General features: G+C 44.2%; 1 protein-coding gene across 1 annotated transcript in view; it reads right to left on the bottom strand.

Moving 5' to 3' along the window:
• Positions 1-149: 149 nt before the first annotated feature.
• LOC115132159 (inositol 1,4,5-trisphosphate receptor, type 3) overlaps positions 150-21302 on the bottom strand; it is a 43448-nt gene continuing 22295 nt past the window's right edge. Inside the window, exons 17-58 of the mRNA XM_029664460.2 lie at positions 21096-21215; positions 20779-20967; positions 20353-20604; positions 20101-20245; positions 19787-19931; positions 19425-19621; positions 19174-19294; positions 19012-19066; positions 18749-18914; positions 18390-18560; positions 18211-18285; positions 16507-16626; positions 16270-16392; positions 15959-16159; positions 15439-15690; positions 15109-15234; positions 14904-15029; positions 14631-14751; positions 14282-14463; positions 13922-14070; positions 13523-13631; positions 12036-12126; positions 11789-11964; positions 11524-11686; positions 11130-11320; positions 10737-10937; positions 10457-10567; positions 10122-10217; positions 9857-9958; positions 9634-9717; positions 7117-7227; positions 6614-6806; positions 6381-6500; positions 6051-6223; positions 4610-4774; positions 2953-3142; positions 2470-2571; positions 2151-2269; positions 1809-1974; positions 1569-1729; positions 1236-1397; positions 150-988 (exon numbers count right to left, since the gene is read on the bottom strand). Coding sequence (XP_029520320.1) covers positions 863-988; positions 1236-1397; positions 1569-1729; positions 1809-1974; positions 2151-2269; positions 2470-2571; positions 2953-3142; positions 4610-4774; positions 6051-6223; positions 6381-6500; positions 6614-6806; positions 7117-7227; positions 9634-9717; positions 9857-9958; positions 10122-10217; positions 10457-10567; positions 10737-10937; positions 11130-11320; positions 11524-11686; positions 11789-11964; positions 12036-12126; positions 13523-13631; positions 13922-14070; positions 14282-14463; positions 14631-14751; positions 14904-15029; positions 15109-15234; positions 15439-15690; positions 15959-16159; positions 16270-16392; positions 16507-16626; positions 18211-18285; positions 18390-18560; positions 18749-18914; positions 19012-19066; positions 19174-19294; positions 19425-19621; positions 19787-19931; positions 20101-20245; positions 20353-20604; positions 20779-20967; positions 21096-21215 — 6148 coding nt within the window. The 3' untranslated portion in view covers positions 150-862. The remainder of the gene's footprint in view (positions 989-1235; positions 1398-1568; positions 1730-1808; positions 1975-2150; positions 2270-2469; positions 2572-2952; positions 3143-4609; positions 4775-6050; positions 6224-6380; positions 6501-6613; positions 6807-7116; positions 7228-9633; positions 9718-9856; positions 9959-10121; positions 10218-10456; positions 10568-10736; positions 10938-11129; positions 11321-11523; positions 11687-11788; positions 11965-12035; positions 12127-13522; positions 13632-13921; positions 14071-14281; positions 14464-14630; positions 14752-14903; positions 15030-15108; positions 15235-15438; positions 15691-15958; positions 16160-16269; positions 16393-16506; positions 16627-18210; positions 18286-18389; positions 18561-18748; positions 18915-19011; positions 19067-19173; positions 19295-19424; positions 19622-19786; positions 19932-20100; positions 20246-20352; positions 20605-20778; positions 20968-21095; positions 21216-21302) is intronic.

Here is a 21302-nt window from a genome sequence, read left to right as displayed (position 1 = left end):
TTCTCAATAGCCTAGATGCAACAATGTTACATCTTTCTCTGAAAGTGCCTGCCTTGCACCTTTGAACTCTAGCCTTAACATTTCACTGTTTCTTTGTATACTAAAATGATTGGAATATGTATTTTGTTTAATAAATCTATCCCCCCAAAAAGTTCTTAATTTTTTATTTGGAAGATCTGGCATGTCATAAAGAAGTTAAAACACAGTTAAAATCAAATATTTTTACTGAGGCCTGTCCGAGAACAATTTCTCAGTGCAATGGAGACACTTCTCTAACCAGTCCAATGGCCCTGTGACAAGTGTTCCAAACCAAATCACATGCATGCTTCAGACACTCAAACATTGTGGTACTCATGTGCCTACTGTATTAATCACTATATATAAATACATTCATATAAAGGATGGACATGTTGCTTCCTGCTTTGCAGGAATCAATTTCCCATAATTTCCTCATCTGAGGTACGTCTGTCACAGCAACAGTGCAAATGCCATTAATAGATAGTTGTGAGGACAAACGACCAAAAACATGGGGAGGATCTCAATTCCATACCTCGTCTCCTCCTCAAAACCCATTGTCAGAGGGGAGGGACCTCTGGCTTTCTCATCCAAAAGGTTTTGAGAAGGAGATGACGCAAGGTATGCAATTGAGATATTCCTCTATTGCTTCAGACTACTGGAAGTACTGAAGGGGCCCTTGAAGAAAAACATTGATTTACAAAGAACCCGACAGCGGTAACTCAGTCACAACTAAGAACATTGCCACTATGTTTTTAACACATGATTGATGATTCCATCACTGAAAGTGTTGGATGGATGTATAGGCCCGGCGGACTCTTCCAGTCTATGGCGGTTAGACGGGACATCAGGGTTTGTTGAACATCTGGTGGTTTCCTCCAGCAGCACTGGGGGTTACACTAGCTGCACCAGCTCCTCCTGACTGGACATCCACGAAGCCCATCCTCTGCCTCCTCTTCCTCTGCTCCGTCATCTACACAGAAAACAGTGCAACAACACACTGTCAGCCAGGCCAGGGTCATCCTGCTCGAAACACTAGCCTATATCATGAGGACATCAGTTCACCTAATTGTACACCAGACTTGTTTTTTCTCCCAAATAGATCATCATTATACAGGTCATGTGACTTTCCCTGGATAAGATATCCTGTGAATACGTGTTATCTGGGCAACCAGAAACAAATATTGTGTATGCACTGGCAAGCTCTGTTTCGCCTTCACCTGTTCTTTGAGCTCTGTTAACTGTCCTGTGAGTTGGCTGACCACGTTCATAGTGGACGTCAGTCTGTCCTGCAGGTTCCTCATTTCATTCTGCTCCCCGTCTCCATCCGTCACCACCAGGGACATGGCCTGCATGCGGGGGAACCAGTCCAGGTTCTTACTCTGAGGAGACATGTAGAGTCAGTGACAGTGCTTCTCCTAGCATTAGATGACCCCAGAGACAAAGGTATCTAATGCTATTTACAAAAACGAGACGTAAAATGGTTTCAGTGAGAAATAGCGTAGAGGTGGGTGTCCCCCCAATGAAACTAGAATCAAAGCAGGTTACTTTACCTTTATCATGAGGGCCACATAACTCTCTGGACCGGTGTAGTCAGTCTTGTTCTTCTCGCGAACAAGCACAATGAAATACAGGTAGTTCCAGATGTTGTGCTCCAACTTTATGTGTTCCTCAAAAGACACCGTTTTATTGTCAAACTTGTCCCTCTCCAGACCTGCAGGGAGAGAGCTTCAGGTTGAATGTCCAGAATGCAGAAAATGAGCCAATATAACAGTCAAATCTCAATTTCTTACCACAGATGAAGCAGGTGGTCTTGAGGACCTCCTCTTTCTTCTGTTTCTCACTACGCAAGTCAGCGAAGGTGTCGATGATGACACCAAAGATCAAGTTGAGTACGATGATGATGACAATGAAGTAGAAGAGGAGATCGTAGATGACACGGGCTGGGAACAGTGGCTCCTGCAGGGTATGCAATGACGTCATTAATGACACGTTTTCAAATGTTCGCTCATAATACAATGTACAGTAAATATGTTGGTTTGTGGAAAATTTGTGCTCTTTGACATGATGTGATACTGATTGTGTTTGAGATGGATTGTAAGTATAGCAAGAGTGTGTTGCATCTTCGTTGTTACGTTTTTGGAGGGCTTGCGTAGCACGTCTCCCACCCCTCCACCGTTCCTCAGCCCGTGGTTCAGCACGGTGACAATGCACATGAGCAGAGTGTCACAGGCCCGCTCCGAATTGTTCTCCTCTGCAAAAACGTGAATTATTTATCTACGTACCCCTCACACCAGACTCCAAGTACATGATATTTGACAATTCCGCATCTGACACCCATCCAAACTAAATATTTTTCTTCTTTAACCTTTATTTCCTATCCAAACCTGTCACATGATGAGGGTGACTTAAGAATCAAAGCAGCAATAGATGATTTAATAAGTAGAGATTAACCATCAGGTTCAGCAGGGAGTCCTGCCTCGGTCGTGCAGCTGACTCCATCTCCACTGCAGGAGTTCAGGAAGTCCTGTGATGCCTCCTCATTGCCATGTCCTCCTGTAGAAGAGAACCCAATCACCACCCTATACCATACAACCCTATACCATACAGTACAACCCTATACCATACAGCGCAACCCTATACCATACAGTACAACCCTATACCATACACCAGGGCTCTCCCTGTTCCTGGAGAGCTAATGTCCTGTAGGTTTTAGCTCCAACCCTAATCTAGCACACCTGATTCTAATACTTAGCTGGTTCATAAGCTGAATCAGGTTAGTTACACCTAGGGTTGGGGTGAAAACCTACAGGAGGGTATCTCTCCAGGAACAGGGTTCGAGAGCCCTGCCTTACAGGTTTGATTGACCATGTCTCATTGTACCTTCCATACGCTGACAACTAGTAGAGGCTATTTGAGTCTATGATGGTCCAGTACCTGAGTCGATCTGAGGCAGAGGGTCCACCTCCATGATGAAGTCGTTCTTGAGGCAGAGGAAGCCCACAATGGAGAACAGGTAGACCAGGATAAGGGCTAGCAGGGCAGTGAGCAGGATGGAGCGCCCATTCCGGGTCACACTCTTTATCACGTTGAACAGGGTCTCCTCTCGGTAGATCAGATCAAACAGCTGCACACAGAACAAAGGTATCATGCTTTTAGAGTAGACATACAGTAGGGAAATCCTGCCAGGGTTATCTACTGTATGTAAGGGTCTGTACGTGTATTTAGATGTGTGTGCATGCCAAGGAATTTATTGCCAGGTGATTGGTCCTTAATGCCAGTAATATTTTTATAATATTTATATATATATATATATATATATATATATATATATATATATATATATATATATACACACACACACACACACACACACACCATATATACACAGCTCAAAAAAATAAAGGGAACACTAAAATAACACATCCTAGATCTGAATGAATGAAATATTCTTATTAAATACTTTTTTCTTTACATAGTTGAATATGCTGACAACAAAATCACAAAAATTATCAATGGAAATCAAATTTATCAACCCATGGAGGTCTGGATTTGGAGTCACACTCAAAATTAAGGTGGAAAACCAAACTACAGGCTGATCCAACTTTGATGTAATGTCCTTAAAACAAGTCAAAATGAGGCTCAGTTGTGTGTGTGGGCTCAGTAGTGTGTGTGGAGGTAATACACGTGCCTGTATGACCTCCCTACAACGCCTGGGCATGCTCCTGATGAGGTGGCGGATGGTCTCCTGAGGGATCTCCTCCCAGACCTGGACTAAAGCATCCGCCAACTCCTGGACAGTCTGTGGTGCAACGTGGCGTTGGTGGATGGAGCGAGACATGATGTCCCAGATGTGCTCAATTGGATTCAGGTCTGGGGAACGGGCGGGCCAGTCCATAGCATCAATGCCTTCCTCTTGCAGGAACTGCTGACACACTCCAGCCACATGAGGTCTAGCATTGTCTTGCATTAGGAGGAACCCAGGGCCAACCACACCAGCATATGGTCTCACAAGGAGTCTGAGGATCTCATCTCGGTACCTAATGGCAGTCAGGCTACCTCTGGCGAGCACATGGAGGGCTGTGTGGCCCCCCAAAGAAATGCCACGCCACACCATGATTGACCCACCGCCAAACCGGTCATGCTGGAGGATGTTGCAGGCAGCAGAACGTTCTCCACGGCGTCTCCAGACTCTGTCACGTGCTCAGTGTGAACCTGCTTTGATCTGCGAAGAGCACAGGGCGCCAGTGGCGAATTTGCCAATCTTGGTGTTCTCTGACAAATGCCAAACGTCCTGCACGGTGTTGGGCTGTAAGCACAACCCCCACCTGTGGACGTCGGGCCCTCATACCACCCTCATGGAGTCTGTTTCTGACCGTTTGAGCAGACACATGCACATTTGTGGCCTGCTGGAGGTCATTTTGCAGGGCTCTGGCAGTGCTCCTCCTGCTTCTCCTTACACAAAGGCAGAGGTAGCGGTCCTGCTGCTGGGTTGTTGATTTCACAGAAGTGTGATTGACTTGGAGTTACATTGTGTCGTTTAAGTGTTCCCTTTTTTTGAGCAGTATATTTGTGAGTCATGAGTGTTACTCACCAGGAAGCTGTAGAAGAGCTCGTGGACACATAGCCCCAGGGTGCTGGTCAGAACATAGGCCAGGTGGTAAAGGAACTCCACGTCCATCACCATCGCACGGTAGCCCATGATAAATGTCCCGTTGTTGCCCACAAAGCTCACCACAAACACTATCTTATTTATCAGCTGTGGAGTGGAACAGATGAACAGTCATGGGATCACCATGCTTTCAAAGATGATACCAGGGTTGGGTATGTTACTTTCTAAATGTAATCCATTACATTTACCTGTCCAATATGGTAATCAGTAACGTAACATTTGGATTACCCAAAATCAGTAACGTAATCTGATTACATTCCGTTACTTTTAGATTGCTTTCCCCTTAAGATGCATTAGAAGAAGACAAAAATGTATGTTACCAATTAAACAACATCTATTGCAGGATAAATCAATGTTAAAGTTTACATAGCTGGCCATATGTGTTACATTTTACTTTGTTTGTTTGGTTATGTAGGCTCCTTCTAACCCATCGCTTTCTACTACGTAATTTAATCATATTATTATTATATCTTTACATCAATATATATAATTTATATAATTTTTAAGTCTAAAAATTGATGTAGCAACTACAGATAACCCCTATAAGTCTATCAAAATTGTGCGAGTTTGAACATGTGTCCATTAGGTCTATGGACAGATTTTTTTTCCAGCATGATTTAGATTGAGTAATAAAAGCCCCACTTTTATTCCATAGGTTGGGATCCTCACTATACAGCTGTTACAAGAGCACATTTTTCACTGGTTTCAAAAACAATGATTGATAGGCAGCTTAAACTTCTTCAAATCAACCATTATTGGGTTCAAATACACATTTAGATTTCTGAACAGCCATCCACAACAAAACAGAATCCATAAGGCACAAATAGCTCAATGAGAGAGCAGCAGTGTGATTCACATCAATGTGCTATGTAGATATCAATAATAAGTTTATTCAACGTTTATTCAAGTTGGATAGTCTTTAGATGCTGACAGCAGTTGCACCATTGGAAGACATAGCTTGGACTGTAGCCTACAAAATACTATTCCTGCTCTATTCCTGCGATCCATCAAACACATTTGGTGTGTCATCATAGTGGTCTCTGACTTGTGGTCAGACTCGCTCAGGTGGAACAAACTTAAACTTGCGCCTTCTTTCAATGCTGATTTGAATGTCATTCAGAAAACAGAGAAGGGTCAAATATTGTTTTCCGCAAACATCCTTTCTGAATTTAAAAGTAATCCTCAAAGTAATTATCTGTAATCTGATTACAATATTTTTGCCTGTAACGGAATACAGTTACCGTTTTTTTGTAATCCCTTATTCCGTTACTCCCCAACCCTGAAGATATTCATCAAGGTGTGGTATAGGGTTGTGATGCATGACTCAAGTGGAAGTTAGAATTCACTCATAAGTGAAGCTTACATTGAGGGTGCCCAGTAGGATGAGAGTGGGGCCGATGCCGAAGCAGTATATGGAGCGCAGTATGAGGGCCACAGTGAAGGGCCTGAGGCCGTAGCGTTTAGAAAACATGCCCATGACAGACAGACCCAGGAAACCCCAGAACAGCATGGACAGCATCGAGTCATCTATTGCACCTGGAGGACAGCAATCACATTGGAATCATCAATATATAAAACATTTACATGTCTCAGTTTCTCATAATTATTGTCTTCAATAAGTACAGAGGATAATGACTACGGGCGCACACACACACACACACACACACACACACACACACACACACACACACACCTTGGCCTGAGTCGTAGGGGTAGAAGAATGCAATGATGAGGTTGATGAAGACGGCCAGGTTAAAGGAGATGCTGCCCCAGGTGCTCATCCTGCGAGAGAACCAAAACAGCACTGGCATACCTGAAACACAAACAACACTCTCCAGTCTTCTTCTATCATCAAACAGCATGGGATAGAGAGGAAACGTTGAGGCCAGTGGAAAATATCTACTGGATCAGCTGAGCCTGGCTTACTGCGCAGCTTCTTCTGCCACTCCATCTCGTTGTGGAGGAAAGAGGCCTGCTGGAAGAAGTGTGTGACCTTGCTGCCCTGCTCGTCCTGCTCGGTGGTGTTGAACACACGGAACTTGGACTCCTCCGTCAGGAACTCACAGATGGGATGAATGGGAAACACGATCTGCTCCATGCTGCGGTCCTCACGCACAATCTGACCGGACGAGAAGGGACAGACAAGTTAGGACAGGGGTCTTTTGGTCCTCTGTAGCTCAGTTAGTAGAGCATGGTGCTTGCAATGCCAGGATAGTGAGTTTGATTTCCCATGACCAGCTGTACATAAAATGTATGCATGCATGACTGAGTCGCTTTGGATAAAAGCATCTGCTAAATGACATTCATTATTTAGATTGTTGTTATCATTCAATACATTTTGCAGTGGGCACTTCAGTTGAACTGAACTATTTACAATTTGAAAGATTGACTACTGTAGTAGGGGTGAGTTGAGGAAGAAGGGTAGACACCTCTATCTGTGAAGTGTGCTGCTCATAGAACTCCAGTGGGTCCTGCTCCTCGCTCTCTACCGGCACGGTAGATTTCAACATTTGAGAGAGCGGCCGATTGTTCAGGTTCAACTGCAGGAGGTCAACAGGACAAACATTAACAACAACAATAATACTAAAGAGCACTATCAGTGGATCTGAGCAACCTAGCTTTCCCCATTCAGCTTGTTTCAATTCTACCTCCACATGATATACTTAAAGCAGTAAAACATGAGAATCGTGTGATAACTCTGTTCGCTTCAGGCCAGGAACAGCTTATAGGAGGGAGTTATTACACGATAATCCCTGGTTTCTAGGGCCTTATTGCTTTTATAAAATGGTTACCAAAAGATTTAAAAATATGAAAAGACATTTTTTTATTAAAAACATTATTTTAATGAGTAAATTTGTTTTTGCATTCTAAAATTGCTACCCAAGTGGGTTGGGTTAGTTATTTTGTCATGTTTTGACCCAGTAGTTAAAATGATTAATTCTATTCATTCGACGTTGCTATGCTAAACAAATCATTGGAATGTAGCTAGCTAGCAGATATTCAATGATAATGATTTATTAACTGTCCAACATAGGCAACAACTATTATGGTTGGCGAGTCCAAAGTTAGTTGGTGATGTTAATAGTGACGTTTCTGTTGATGGCACACGAGTGGAAGAACTGTCCATGGTCATGGCGCTGGTTGGTGACAGCCAGTGTTGTTTGCCTCTTCTTTGGCAGAGAATGGGACGTCCCACTCACAGCGTTGCCGGTTAAAATGGCACTCCAGCGCTTTCTGTTCTCCATGTTAGGGGCTGCCAATAACTATTGAGCGAGCTCTCACAGCCATTATTTCCCTTGCCTCCGCATTGGATGACTTTTGCATTCTGAAGTTACTACCCAAGTGGACTGGTCCTTAGTTATTTTCTCATATTTTAACCAGTCGTTAATTCTAATCATTCTATTCATTTGACATTACTATGCTAAACAAATCATTGGCACGTAGCTAGCTATCAGAGATTCAATGATGACGAGACAAATACTTCAATAAATGATTATTTAAGAAATCCTTAAGAGTCTATTGACACAGCTGTGCGTCAATCTCAGGAACAAAAGTCCGTCAATTTAAATTGCATCTCAATCCTCATCAGCCTATTTCAGCCATCCGCTACAGCTCTGTTTGTCAGACCAGGAGACATCCCAAAAACATCTGTAGCATCCGAACGGCCTACTAATATGACCATATTATGACAAACCTGATGGTGTTCTCCGTTTTGCTCTATGACCCCCACAATTGTGAAGGGACTCCTGTGAAGGTAACCAGCTACCAGTTTTAAAAATGAACTGAAGTATGGAGGTGTTTGTGTGTCCAAAAAACACAAATATTTCCTGAGCTTTCTTACATCTCCTAGATATAGGACAGACACTTCAAAACCTTATTCCTTATGATATTATTGACCGTCTGTTTTTCCATTTATGAATGTGTTATTCAATGTGTTTTATAGTACTAAAGCCCAAATGCAATATTTTATCCCCCAAAAATGTTGTACATATTTTTTTTAAACCTACAGGGGTCCTAAAATGCTAAATCAAACACTAAATGATCCATGGTATGACCATCTTAAAACAATTCCACAAGTTAGCTTAGTAGAACCCCCACCCCAAGGTAGACTTTTACAGGTTAATACATATTCAATAGGCCTACATAGGTTGGTTAATGAATTAATGGAATGCTGAGTGTTTACGGATTCCATGGTGAATTATTCTTTTCACTATCATTCTTGGGATAACGGAGATATTGCATTTGTAAAATGATACATTGTTGCACAGGTCCTAGAGCCAGACATTTCTGGCATTTCCCAGAGGGAGATGAAGTTTATGAATTTCCTGCTTGGGCTGCAGGACAGTGGATTTACAACATTAACACATCATGGTATTTTACAGGGTTGTACCACAACACCCGCATATCAACCAATCAGCATCCAGGATCCAAACAACCAGTTTCATAATACTTTTTAGTCTCGCTTTATGCTGAACCATTTTCAGGCATGCAAACAAAGCACAGATATGAAAATATCCCCATGTAACGCTAAAATCCGTTGTTAAACTAAGTTTGCAGTGAGTCACTGCTGCCATGAATGCGAGCAGCTGCAGCACAGAAGTGCAGAGTGAGGAAACTTCCTCTTCTAATGAGAAGACCAGATATGCTGAAGCTTGCCTTGAACAAATACCCTGACTTCAAATAAACACATATTAGAATGTCTGCAAAGAATTCTGCCCAGAAGGGAATGAAAATACAAAAGTGATCAAATGAACGCAACAGCTGACAGAGAGAAAGGGACATTCAACCCAACCCCTCTGAATCAGAGAGTTACTGTTCATTTTTTAAATTGGTTATTTCACTTTTGTTTATTATCTATTTCACTTGCTTTGGCAATGTAAACATGTGTTTCCCATGCCAATAAATCCCCTTAAATTGAAATTGAATTGAGATAGAAAGACACTCACCATAGAGGATATGCCCTCCTCTCCCTCCTTGGTCCTCTTTGCAGGTTTCAGCAGATTGAGCAGGATCTTATTGTGCCTTGCCAGCTGACCAAAACATGGCCCACAATCATAAGCATAACATGTGAAAGCATTATTCTCTAACATGACCTTATTACGTTATAATAGGAGTGCATATATATATATATATAAATATACACTCCATTATTCTGAATGGGAGAGTTACCTGGAGTGCCAGGATGTAAATGTTGTGGCCGACCTCTTGAGGTGACACCTCTCCACCTTCACATTCACTCTCCTGCTGGTAGGCTTTCTTTATCACCTTCACCTGGGGACAGTGTGACACTAATGTTGACTGGTGTATTCTGTAGTGTGCTGCACCTTGATATGTGTATACAATTGCCGTTTTAGAGGCTAGTTAGTATAAAAAAAGTGAGGAGGAGAAAAAAAGAGAGAGAGAAGAAGAAATAGAAATGGGTATTTGCTCTGACCAGTTCCCGAGGTCGGAGGTTGAACAGTATCCTCTCTGCATTCTCGTTGTCATGGCGACTTTCCATCAGAGCCAGTAGCAGCTTGGAGGCGTTGTCCTGGAAACAGAGACACAACACTGTCACCGACCATGTCATTTCAGAGTGGGGACACAGACGAGTGAGTGGGGACACAGACCAGTGAGGACACAGACGAGTGAGGACACAGACGAGTGAGTACACAGACGAGTGAGTGAGGACACAGACGAGTGAGTGAGGACACAGACGAGTGAGTGAGGACACAGACGAGTGAGTGAGGACACAAAAATCTGTAAAAGAGAACAGTAGGTGAAATGAACCTTGAGCTGCAGAACCATCTCCATGCGGTAACGACACAGAGGACTGATGTCATTCAGTATGAGGGCTGTGATGATGTCGATGCCATTTGACTCATGGGTCACTATACAAGTCTACAAAAACAAAGCACACCTAGAAAGTTATTATCATTTTGTCAAAACAACCCTGTGTTATTTGTCTGAAACCTACCGGAACTTTGAATAAACCTCATTCCTGACGGCATTATCAAAGTTTCTGTTTAAAGTAACAATTTCCGTAGCACTCTGTGTGTGGCTATCTGACCTGGTTCTCCTGGCAGGGGCCCTGGCAGTACTCTGTGAGCGTCTCCAGGGTCTGGGTGATGAGGCCCACGTTGCTCTCATTGATGTAGAGGCCCAGCAGACCCAGGCCTCCTGTGGTGCTGCCACACATGATGTCCAGGAACTGCAATGTCTCACATACCAGGTTGTAGTTGGTCTTGTTGTTCTGGCAGCGAAGGAAGTTCTGGGAGAAGGATGTTCGGACAACAGTATTGTAGGGTCAAAAGGTCAAACAGACCATAACAGTTTTATCACCCCTATCTACTAGCTACCTCTCAGGGGAGTTTCTGTATAATGACATCAGTCTGTTTAGACCTCAGCAGAGAGCAGTATTAGCAGTATCAGCTGTATAAGTGGTGCTTGTTCTTCCTCTCACCTGCAGATCCTGGTTGTGGTTCTCACAGAGCAGCTGGAGGAAGCGCAGGATGGGTTTCATAATGATGATTGCAGGGCCCATCTCGGTCTCCACTTCCTTCTGCTCAGGCTCCGAAGCCAGGGCAGTGACCTGGGCGATGGAGGGGGCCAAGAGAGGCAGAGTAGTCGCAGGTAGAACCAACCCACCAGAGCCTGTCAGGAACAAATACCAGGGAGGGCACCATGAATAGAGTGAAGTGACAGTTCAAACACACCAACAATATCCTTACCATATGCTTATGTAGCCATTGACACAGAATCATTGTTTGTTATAAAATGACCATCATTATTTTTTATAATCACTACAATCTAAACCTGCATTTGACTATCTAACATCAGAGTAGTGTCCCGCTCACTGGTCTCCAGGTCTTTGTTGTCGTTGGCTTTGTTACTCATCTCCCCCACGCTGACTGATACGTTGGCCTTGATATCCATCTGGGCGTTTTTCATCCGGTCGTGGAGGACCTTGAAGAACTTCTCAGACTTGTTGTCCCCCATCATCAGCTTGTAGAAGGAGTTCTGAACGACATTCACAGAAAGGAAGAGGATCAGTGCATTATTATAAGGAAGGAATCACCATGCACCTGCTCCGTACAGTAGGCTATATGTGTTACATCTAACCTGGATCTCTGTGTTGCCGCCCTCCAGCAGACCTATGGCCAGCTGGATGCTCTCCTGGAAGATCTTGTCGTTCTTGGTGCTCATGACGAGGTCAGTAAAGAGCTTTGTGCCACCCTCCCTGTCCAGGCGACACTGGACTGCAGCTACAGCCGTCCAGTCTCTCTCCTGCTCAGCACCTACACATTAACACACGGTAAATATATACACAATCCATAACGATCATGTTATAAGCCTAATATAAACAAACCTGTTGCTCCAAGGTCAACCAGATCTCCCTTGCTGTTCTTCTTGTTGGTGAAGAGGTAGTTCTGTAGCAGCACCTTCCTCAGTGCAATGCCCTGATTGGAGAGGCATTCAGTTACACAGACATGGTTAGCATACGCTCACTGAATAGTTTCTTACCCATATAGTACCTCAATAAGCACCTTCATAAAACCTCTAATAAAGTTCCAATGCAGCCTTTTGATCTCAATATCAAATCATTTCTCGGTAACAATTAAGTGCCTTACAGTGATTGTTCCATTGTTCCATTTTTACAATTTCAATTGAAAACAAATAGCTTCTTAGCAAAGAGCAATTTTTCAAGCAATCATTTTCATAGGATTGTCTGGGAGCGGTCTGAGTGGGGAGGGGGAAACTGAAACCTAGCTGTTATTGGCAGGTATGTTTGGAACTCTTTCTTATTGGTCTATTGATGTCACCAGGCAGGCCAAAACTCCATCTCAGCAAAACAGGCAGACATTTCAGACATGTCTTTTCAAAAAGCTCTTATACTAAAAGAGCATCATCATAATACTAAAAGAGCATCATCATAATATTCACAATGTCACAGTATTATTCCAACCAGGTGTGGAAATATATACACTGAACACAAATATAAAGGCAGCATGTAGTGTTGGTCCGATGTTTCATGAGCTGAATTAAAAGATCCCAGAATTTTTCTATACACACAAAAATGGTATTTCTCTCAAATTTTGTGCACAAAATTGTTTGTTTCTTTTCGTTCCTGTTCTCCTTTGCCAAGATAATCCATATCAAGAGGCTGATGAGACAGTGTTCATTACATAGGTGAACCTTGTACTGGGGACAAAAGGCCACTCTATAATGTGCAGTTTGTCACACAACACAATGCCACAAATGTCTCAAGTTTTGAGGGAGTGTGCAACTGGCATGCTCACTGCAGAAAGGTCCACCAGAACTGTTGCCAGAGAATTATTGTTCATTTCTCTACCAACGTCGTTTTAAGGAATTTGGCAGTACATCCAACCGGCCTCACAACCGCAGACCACGTGTAACCAACCAAGCCAGCCCAGGACCTCCACATCCGGCTTCTTTACCTGTGGGATCGCCTGAGACCAGCCACAAGGACAGCTGATGAAACTGATGACTATTTCTGTCTGTAATAAAGCCCCTATGTGGGGAAAAACTCATTGTGATTGGCTGGTCATGGCTTCCAAGTGGGAGGGCCTATGCCCTGCCAGGCCCACCCATGGGAGCACCCCTGCCCAGTCATGTGAAATCCATACATTAGGGCCTAATTCATTTATTTAAATTGACTGATTTCCTTATATGAACTGTAACTCAGTAAAATCATTGAAATTGTTGCATGTTGCGCTCATATTTTTGTTCAGTATAAGGAAATGGACGTTTTTGACTGCACTGGACCTTTAAATACACTCAGATATTATATTGGTTGATCTCCAAGACCTACACTGACTGGTCATAAGTCTTTACCTTCTCGTCAAAGTCCAGTGTGCGTATGAGCATCTCCTGCAGGGTCCTCAGAACCTTGATACAGAGCTTCTCCTCTGAGCTCATCAGGGCTTTAGTGTGCTGAATCAGTCTGGGTTCATAAAGAGAGTGTTAGACCTCATCCATACCATGCCAAAAATGCTCTTTATTGCACTTTGCAGTGAGTTTGCATGAGTAAATATTTGTATGTGTAAATCCCAGTGACTGTGTTGGTAAATAAACACTATCATCCCCACACCATAGTGACATATCATTGGTTTCAAAATGGCACCCTATTCCCTATATAGTGCACTACTTTTGACCAGGGCTTCCCTTAGGGCTTTGGTTCAAAGTAGTGCACTACGTAGAGAACAGGGTGCAATTTCAGATGCAGACCCTTACTTGGAGATGAAGCCTCCCGATTCGCAGCGTTGCCGTGCGTCCGTCCCCTCCAGGAAGAGGAGTTCAGGCTGATGCAGGACGTCCACCAGAACAGACAGCTCTGCGTTCACCAGCGGCTTCAGACGCTCCTCCAGGGTGTTGATGATGTCCTGAACATCACAGCATAGATAGAGGGACAGGGAATATATACCCACTGTGTCAAACACCAAACCCTCAAGAACAGGGAACAAACCAGAAAGAGACAGAGGCCAAGGAATGATGTGTAAATCGGTTGTGGCTTTGTATGGCTGACTAAAGTGATGGGATAGAGGAGGGGGAGAAGGCAACAGGGTCATTAATGGGTGGTTTTAAGGGTCGAACCTGCAGCTTCTCGATGATGTTCTTGTAGTCCCAGGGGTTGTTGGGGGCGGAGGGGCGGCTGGAGCGGGTGGAGCTCTTGTAGTTGGCGTTGGAGCGGGACAGAGAGTTGGGAGCACTGCTGCTCAGCATGGTGGTGATCTGAGACTCCAGGTCCAGAGGCAGGGAAATGGAGCGGTTCTTCGCTGCACACACAGGATTGGGGAAAGTCATCATTAAGTTCAAAAGGTACTCCCACTCAAACCATTTCGAAAAATCTAAAGTCATATTCACAAAGCAATGCAACCCTAGTTTGACCCGGTGTGGCTCTAAATGTAGCCCACCTCTGGGCCCTGCAGCAGGCCTGTTTTACCTGTCATAGCCAGGGTGCGGATGCAGGTCTCCACCAGGCCTCGGTGTTGCTGCTGCAGCCAGGGACATTCCAGCAGACGCATGCTAGACTGGAGCAGCTGTGTTACTATGGTGTGGTGGGTCTGGTTACAGGCACAGAGGAAGGAGAATGTTAAATGACCACACAAATACTGTCAGACACAATACAAACAAAAACACACTCTACTAAACAGTGCATTACAGTAAACTTTATATCAACGCCTCGGAGTAGGCAGGAGCATCAGGGCTGACTGACCTGTAGAGAGGTGCTGTTTTCAGAGAAGGGGGAGCTGAAGAAGGCATTGATGGTATCAAACACCACGTTGATGATGTACTTCTCCAGGATGGGGTCAGTCAGACGCTTCTCTCTCTTGTTACACACCTAGAGGGAAAAGAGAGCTGTTAGAGATGATGAAACGTGTGGGTGAGAGTGGTCTCACTGACTGGGGAATGAGACTTACCCTGGCCATGTCCACAGTGAAGTCCTCAAACAGTTTCCAGATGTGGTTGCTGGTGTAAATCTCCTTCATTTCTACCTCGGTATCTACGTAGCAGTGGTTCACAAAGTTCACGTAGGCAACCTTCACCTGGGGACCACACGGGTAAACATGAACACACACACACACACACACACACAGCTGGCTCAGGCCTCTGTACATTTGGTAATGATAATGGTTTCCATTACCTTTGCAGTTGTATGTCTGCATGTCATTGCATGCTGCTGTGGGTTTTCGAACTGAGGACGACGTAGGCTACTAACTAATTGTATACTTGCTCCATTTCGGACATACCTCTGTGATGCAGTCCTCGTGTGTGACCACTCTCACCACGTCCTCTAGGGGCAGCAGCGAGGTACATTTGATCTCTGTGTAAACGTTCTTTCCCTCAGCGCAGGCAGATAGCAGCTCCACCAGAGAGATGTGGTAGCGCAGGGGGCTGTCCTCCTGAACCCCCTCCCTGGACTCTGCCATCAGCTCCAGCATGGTGGCAAATGATGCCTTGTCATTATAAAACACCACTACATCCTCACCAGCGTTGGTTAACTAGAGGGGAACGCAAGCACACCGTGTGGGATAAACAATTACATCATTGCTGATATGATTAATGTGGCTTGTGAGTGCTTGGAGGTGGTTCATCTGTTATTTTTCAATTACTCATCTGGGTTTCGCACAAATATTTGATTGTAAGACAGACTAGATGTTTCACTAAGATTTGATAAACATTTAAAAACTGCAGTCTTATTTACATCTTTTCGAGGATTCCATACCAATGAAGAGAGTTCAAAGCAAGTTGCATGGGAGGTTGTCTTACCTCAGTCATGATCATGTCCTGGCACTTCTTCACGTACTTGCCCTCGGCCTTGATGATAGTGTGCAGGAAGTTGAGGTACTGGACGTGGCGTCCGTGAGTGGCCAGGCAGTGGATGAAGTGCTGCAGCACGTTCTCACTTATCTCTGTACACAGCTGGTAGTTATTGCTGAAGATGTGCTGCACCGTCTCTGCCTCCATAAGCTGGGGGGGGGGGGGGAGAAAAGGGAGGGAGAGAAAGGACATTATGTCTGATGAAAACAGGATGGATGGATGTAGAAAAGGCAATAAAAGCTGTGTGTGACTTCACTCACTCCTGGGTTGAGAAAGAGACTGAGGTTCTTATGGAGGAGCATCTGGTTCTCCAGGTTCCCCATGCAGAACTTCTGCAGGAACAGGTGAGTGCACTTGATGATCCCCTGCATCTTGGTGTCATGCTGAGAACCATGAAAGTGCGTGAGAGAGAGCGAGACAGCGAGGTAACGTTAGTCCAATACTATGTGTTTGGTTGTCAGAGTGGGGGTAAGGCACAGCTCACGTACATCCCTCACCTGATCGTATGACACTTGCAGCAGGTCCAGCATCACTTTGTGGGCTCCCATGTTCTTCAGGAGCCTCTGCTGTTTCTTCCACACACCCGAGCTGCACATCTTATTCAGACGCTCCAAGATCTGGGGTAAAGAGAATGTCTTCAGAAATACGGCCAAACACTACTCAACAGTGCAGTATTGTTGATTTTGTGTCGTACATATGTTATGGTAGAGTAGTGTCTAATAATTGGACCCTAGGAAGAGTAGAGGGGATCTGGAATAACACACACACACATATATATATATATATATAGTTGAAGTCAGAAGTTTATATACACCTTAGCCAAATACATTTAAACTCCGTTTTTCACAATTCCTGACATTTAATCCTAGCAAAAATTCCCTGTCTTAGGTCAGTTAGGATCACCATTTTATTTTAAGAGTGTGAAATGTCAGAATAATAGTAGAGACAATAATTGATTTCAGCTTTCATTTCTTTCATCACATTCTCAGTGGGTCAGAAGTTTACATACACTCAAATTAGTATTTGGCAGCATTGCCTTTAAATTGTTTAACTTGGGTCAAAAATTTTGGGTAGCCTTCCACAAGCTTCCCACAATAAGTTGTGTGAATTTTGGCCCATTCCTCCTGACAGAGCTGGTGTAACTGAGTCAGGTTTGTCAGTTCTGCCCACAAATGTTCTATGGGATTGATGTCAGGGCTTTGTGATGGCCACTCCAATACCTTGACTGTGTTGTCCTTAAGCCATTTTGCAAGCCTCCCCCTTTTTCCTCCAAACATAACGATGGTCATTATGGCCAAACAGTTCTAGTTTTGTTTCATCAGACCAGAGGACATTTCTCCAAAAAGTACGATCTTTGTCTCCATGTGCAGTTGCAAACAGTAGTCTGGCTTTTTTTATGGCGGTTTTGGAGCAGTGACATCTTCCTTGCTGAGCTGCCTTTTAGGTTATGTCAATATAGGACTCGTTTTACTATGGATATAGATACTTTTGTACCCGTTTCCTCCAGCATCTTCACAAGGTCCTTTGCTGTTGTTCTGGGATTGATTTGCACTTTTCACACCAAAGTACGTTCATCTCTAGGAGACAAAACGCATCTCCTTCCTGCGCAGTATGACGGCTGCATGGTCCCATGGTATTTATACTTGCGTACTATTGTTTGTACAGTTTAACGTGGTACCTTCAGGCGTTTGGAAATTGTTCCCAAGGATGAACCAGACTTGTGGAGGTCTTGGCTGATTCCTTTTGATTTTCCCATGATATCAAGCAAAGAGGCACTGAGTTTGAAGGTAGGCCTTGAAATACATCCACAGGTACACCTCCAATTGACTCAAATGATGTCAATTTTCCTATCAGAAGCTTCTAAAGCCATGACATCATTTTCTGGAATTTTCCAAGCTGTTTAATGGCACAGTCAACTTAGTGCATGTAAACTTCTGACCCACTGGAATTGTCTGTCTGTAAACAATTGTTGGATAAATGTATTGTGTCATGCACAAAGTAGATGTCCTAACCGACTTGCCAAAACTATAGTTTGTTGACAAGAAATTTGTGGAGTGGTTGAAAAACGAGTTTAAATGACTCCAACCTAAGTGTATGTAAACGTCCGACTTTAACTGTGTGTGTGTGTATATATATATATATATATATATATATATATATATATATATGGAAAAAGTGACATGTCAATGGATAAAACACACATCTTTAACTTTCTGGTAGTTCTCATTGCTCTTATCCGACTTCTCTTTTTTGGGGGTCGCAACCTCTGAGGCCATCTAAAAGGAAATCAGAAGTACAGTTAGTGAGAAGTCATTTGTAGCTACTACATGTTATTACACACTTTCTTATCATAGATGGAGAAGACGTGTCTCGCCCTCACCTCTACATTCTCTTTTTTGTCCTTCTTGTCTTTCTTCCCCTCCCCTCCTCCAGAGCTGCTCTTCTTGTCCACCCAGAGCTCAGACTTCTCCACCATGGTGCGGAGACGGTCAAGGTCGCTCTTTATCAGCTTGTAGTTATCAACATCCTGGCCCGAGATCAGCAACTGGACCTGAGGACAACATGGAGACAGAGAGAGAGTGTCAGAGAGACTGTGACTGAGAGACACAGATATAAATAATATCTATAGATACTGTATAAGAAAGGGAATAGCAGATACGGTACCAAGTTGGAGTGCAGGTCATTATTGGCCGCACCTTTGTTTACCTTCAGTGATTGCAGATAGTTGTGTCTCCTTACCTGTTTGAATGTGTGCAGCACCTCCTGTCTCTGGCTGAAGTGTTTGAATAGCAGCTGTAGAGCCCCAGAGACCAGAGGAGGGTAGTCATGCATGGTGAGATGGATCAGCACCCTCAGGAACATACGACCTCCCTCATCATCCACCTCCAGAATACTGTTCCCCTTCCTGACAGGAGGACACAGTCACAGGTTATCATAACAACACACTGGGGCAAAACCATAACATCTGCTGGTGAGGGTCTACAGTGCTGTACTGAACCTACCCCACACCAAACATGGCCTCTGCCTGCTCTCCTATGTGCTGCAGGTTGATGGTGGCTGTTGAAAGAGAGTTAGGAATGTTGTGTATTTAGACGGAGAGATGAATACTGTATAAGGTATGGTACGTGGAGAGCAATGGGTCCCTCAAATGGGCACTGCACTACCTGCTTGCTCCATTGATGTTGTAGCATCGGCATCTGCCATGGGATAAACATCAACAAACTCTTTCTTGAAGACAGAAAGCAGGAAGGAGAGCCGATAGTCCAGGCGGACATTCAGGATAAACTGCACATCAACAAGAGATAAAGAACAGCACTTAGCATAAAAGGGATACTTGAATGGGTCTAATTTTTCACAAGCGTAAAACTCAACAGTACCATTTCATGAGACGTGCTGGGTTCTAGTGAGCTCTAACCTGCAGGATTTCTAGTATTTTCAGCTTGGTGTCCATGACAGTGATGTCCTGTTTGTCGATGCTGTCCTTACTGCGGTTCTGGCCCTCTATGTTGGAAGCACTCCGGCCTGGACCTCCAAAAATGGACTGTTTCCTGCTCAGTACCATGGTGGACATCATCTGGCCAACACCATGGATGGAACGCTTCATGTTCTTCCCTAACAGACAGCGTGGGAGTGACATCCTTACTACCATGGTGAAAACCATGAGGGAACCCGAATCTGAACGTCTGTTGTGCTGATTTGTTTTATAAAATGGTGCTGTGTGGTAGTTCTCGCATAATAATGTTAAACGCAGAGTAGAGGTGTTTCTCATTCTCTTACCACTGCCATCGTCCTGGAACATGGGGTTGATGAGGGAAGGGTTGGGGATGCAGTCGATGATTCCCAGAAGTGTCCGTGTCAACCTCAGCAGCTCAAAGAAACTGTAGAAGCCAAAGTAGATGAGGTGTCTGGCCAGGCTCACCACCTGAGGGGACAAAACATTCTAGCAGTTATCATGCTATCGGGGCTTTTCCGGGCCAAGTGGTAGAGAGCCAGAGAGTTCTCGTCTCAATACCAAATATAGGCAGCAGCGTTCTGGAGGTATTCACAGTATTGTAAGTAGAATTAGGAATGAGAAAAGAGAGAATTGATACCTCATAGGTCAGTTTGTTCTTTTCCTCGTCAGCGAAAGGCAAGTCATCATTGAGGACGTTGTTGAGGTACTCCTCCATGAACACCATGGTGTTGGCAAACTTGTTCTTCTTATTGTCTCGCGAGTCATCCATGTTGGAGTCATAACTGAGAAAGGGAAGAGATATCGAAGTATAGGAACACAACAACAATCAATCAGATTGCAGTGACATTATTTGCAAAACCAAATCTGGGGAAACTGTTTGAAGTCATACTCTTTAATTGTGATGGAGGTGGGGATCTCTGTCCAGAGACGGGCGAACTTGACGGGCGTGACCAGCTCCTGGGGGTCTCGGTCGACGTGCGCATGCAGCATCAGTCTGCAGAAAGAGGCGCGCAGGTCAAAGGGCAGTGTCTCGTCCATCATGCACAGGAAGATGAGCTCCACATCCAACTGCTTGGAGATCTCATCTATGGCCAGGTACTGGCGGTCCAGACACATTCGTGCATACAGCTTCAGCTGGTACCTACCATTAAAAAAAAAGAGAAAGGTTCGACAAATGAAGCATAGAAAAAACGTCATTGTGGTTGGAATATTTCAGATCAGTATAACTTCCTTTTTAAACAATGACTTGTGCACGACATTCCCTTGTCTAGGAAAAGAGAAGAACACTGATGTGACATCAGTGAGGAGTAGACACCTGTAGTACGTGAGCACGTTCTCGTCATGAGCGTTCCCCTGTCTGGCCTCCTGGGCTAGTTGTCTGATGCCCTTCTCTTGCTTCTCATTGGTCTTGTCAGTCCAGACCAGCCACACCTCATCATCGTCAGCATACTCCTCCATGCCCATGTATTCAGTGGCATTGGGAATCTCTTTGGGTACACGCCGTCTGCATGGACAAGCATAGGCACACACATTCAATCATACACACACACACACACATACATACAAAGGCTATCGCATGTTTAGGTAAGTGTGTGCATGTATGCAGTTTAGTAAAAGAGAAGTACCACTCACTCAGTCTTTATGAGGATGTCTTGGTTCTTGGGATCCAGCACACACTTACAGATCAGCTCCTGAGTGACAGGAATGGCCACGTTGTTGGACACACACAGATCTGACAGGTAGTCCAGAAACCTGAGGGGAAACAGGCCGATGTTTGAGATACACCACAACAGTTTTCAATGTACATGGGTATTATTTAGTCAGGGCGTCACTCTCCTC

This window comes from Oncorhynchus nerka, linkage group LG7 (assembly GCF_034236695.1).
Source record: "Oncorhynchus nerka isolate Pitt River linkage group LG7, Oner_Uvic_2.0, whole genome shotgun sequence".
In the NCBI taxonomy this organism is placed as follows: Eukaryota; Metazoa; Chordata; class Actinopteri; order Salmoniformes; family Salmonidae; genus Oncorhynchus; species Oncorhynchus nerka.
The sequence above is the reverse complement of the archived record's forward strand: the minus strand, read 5'-3'. Positions and strand labels throughout refer to the sequence as shown.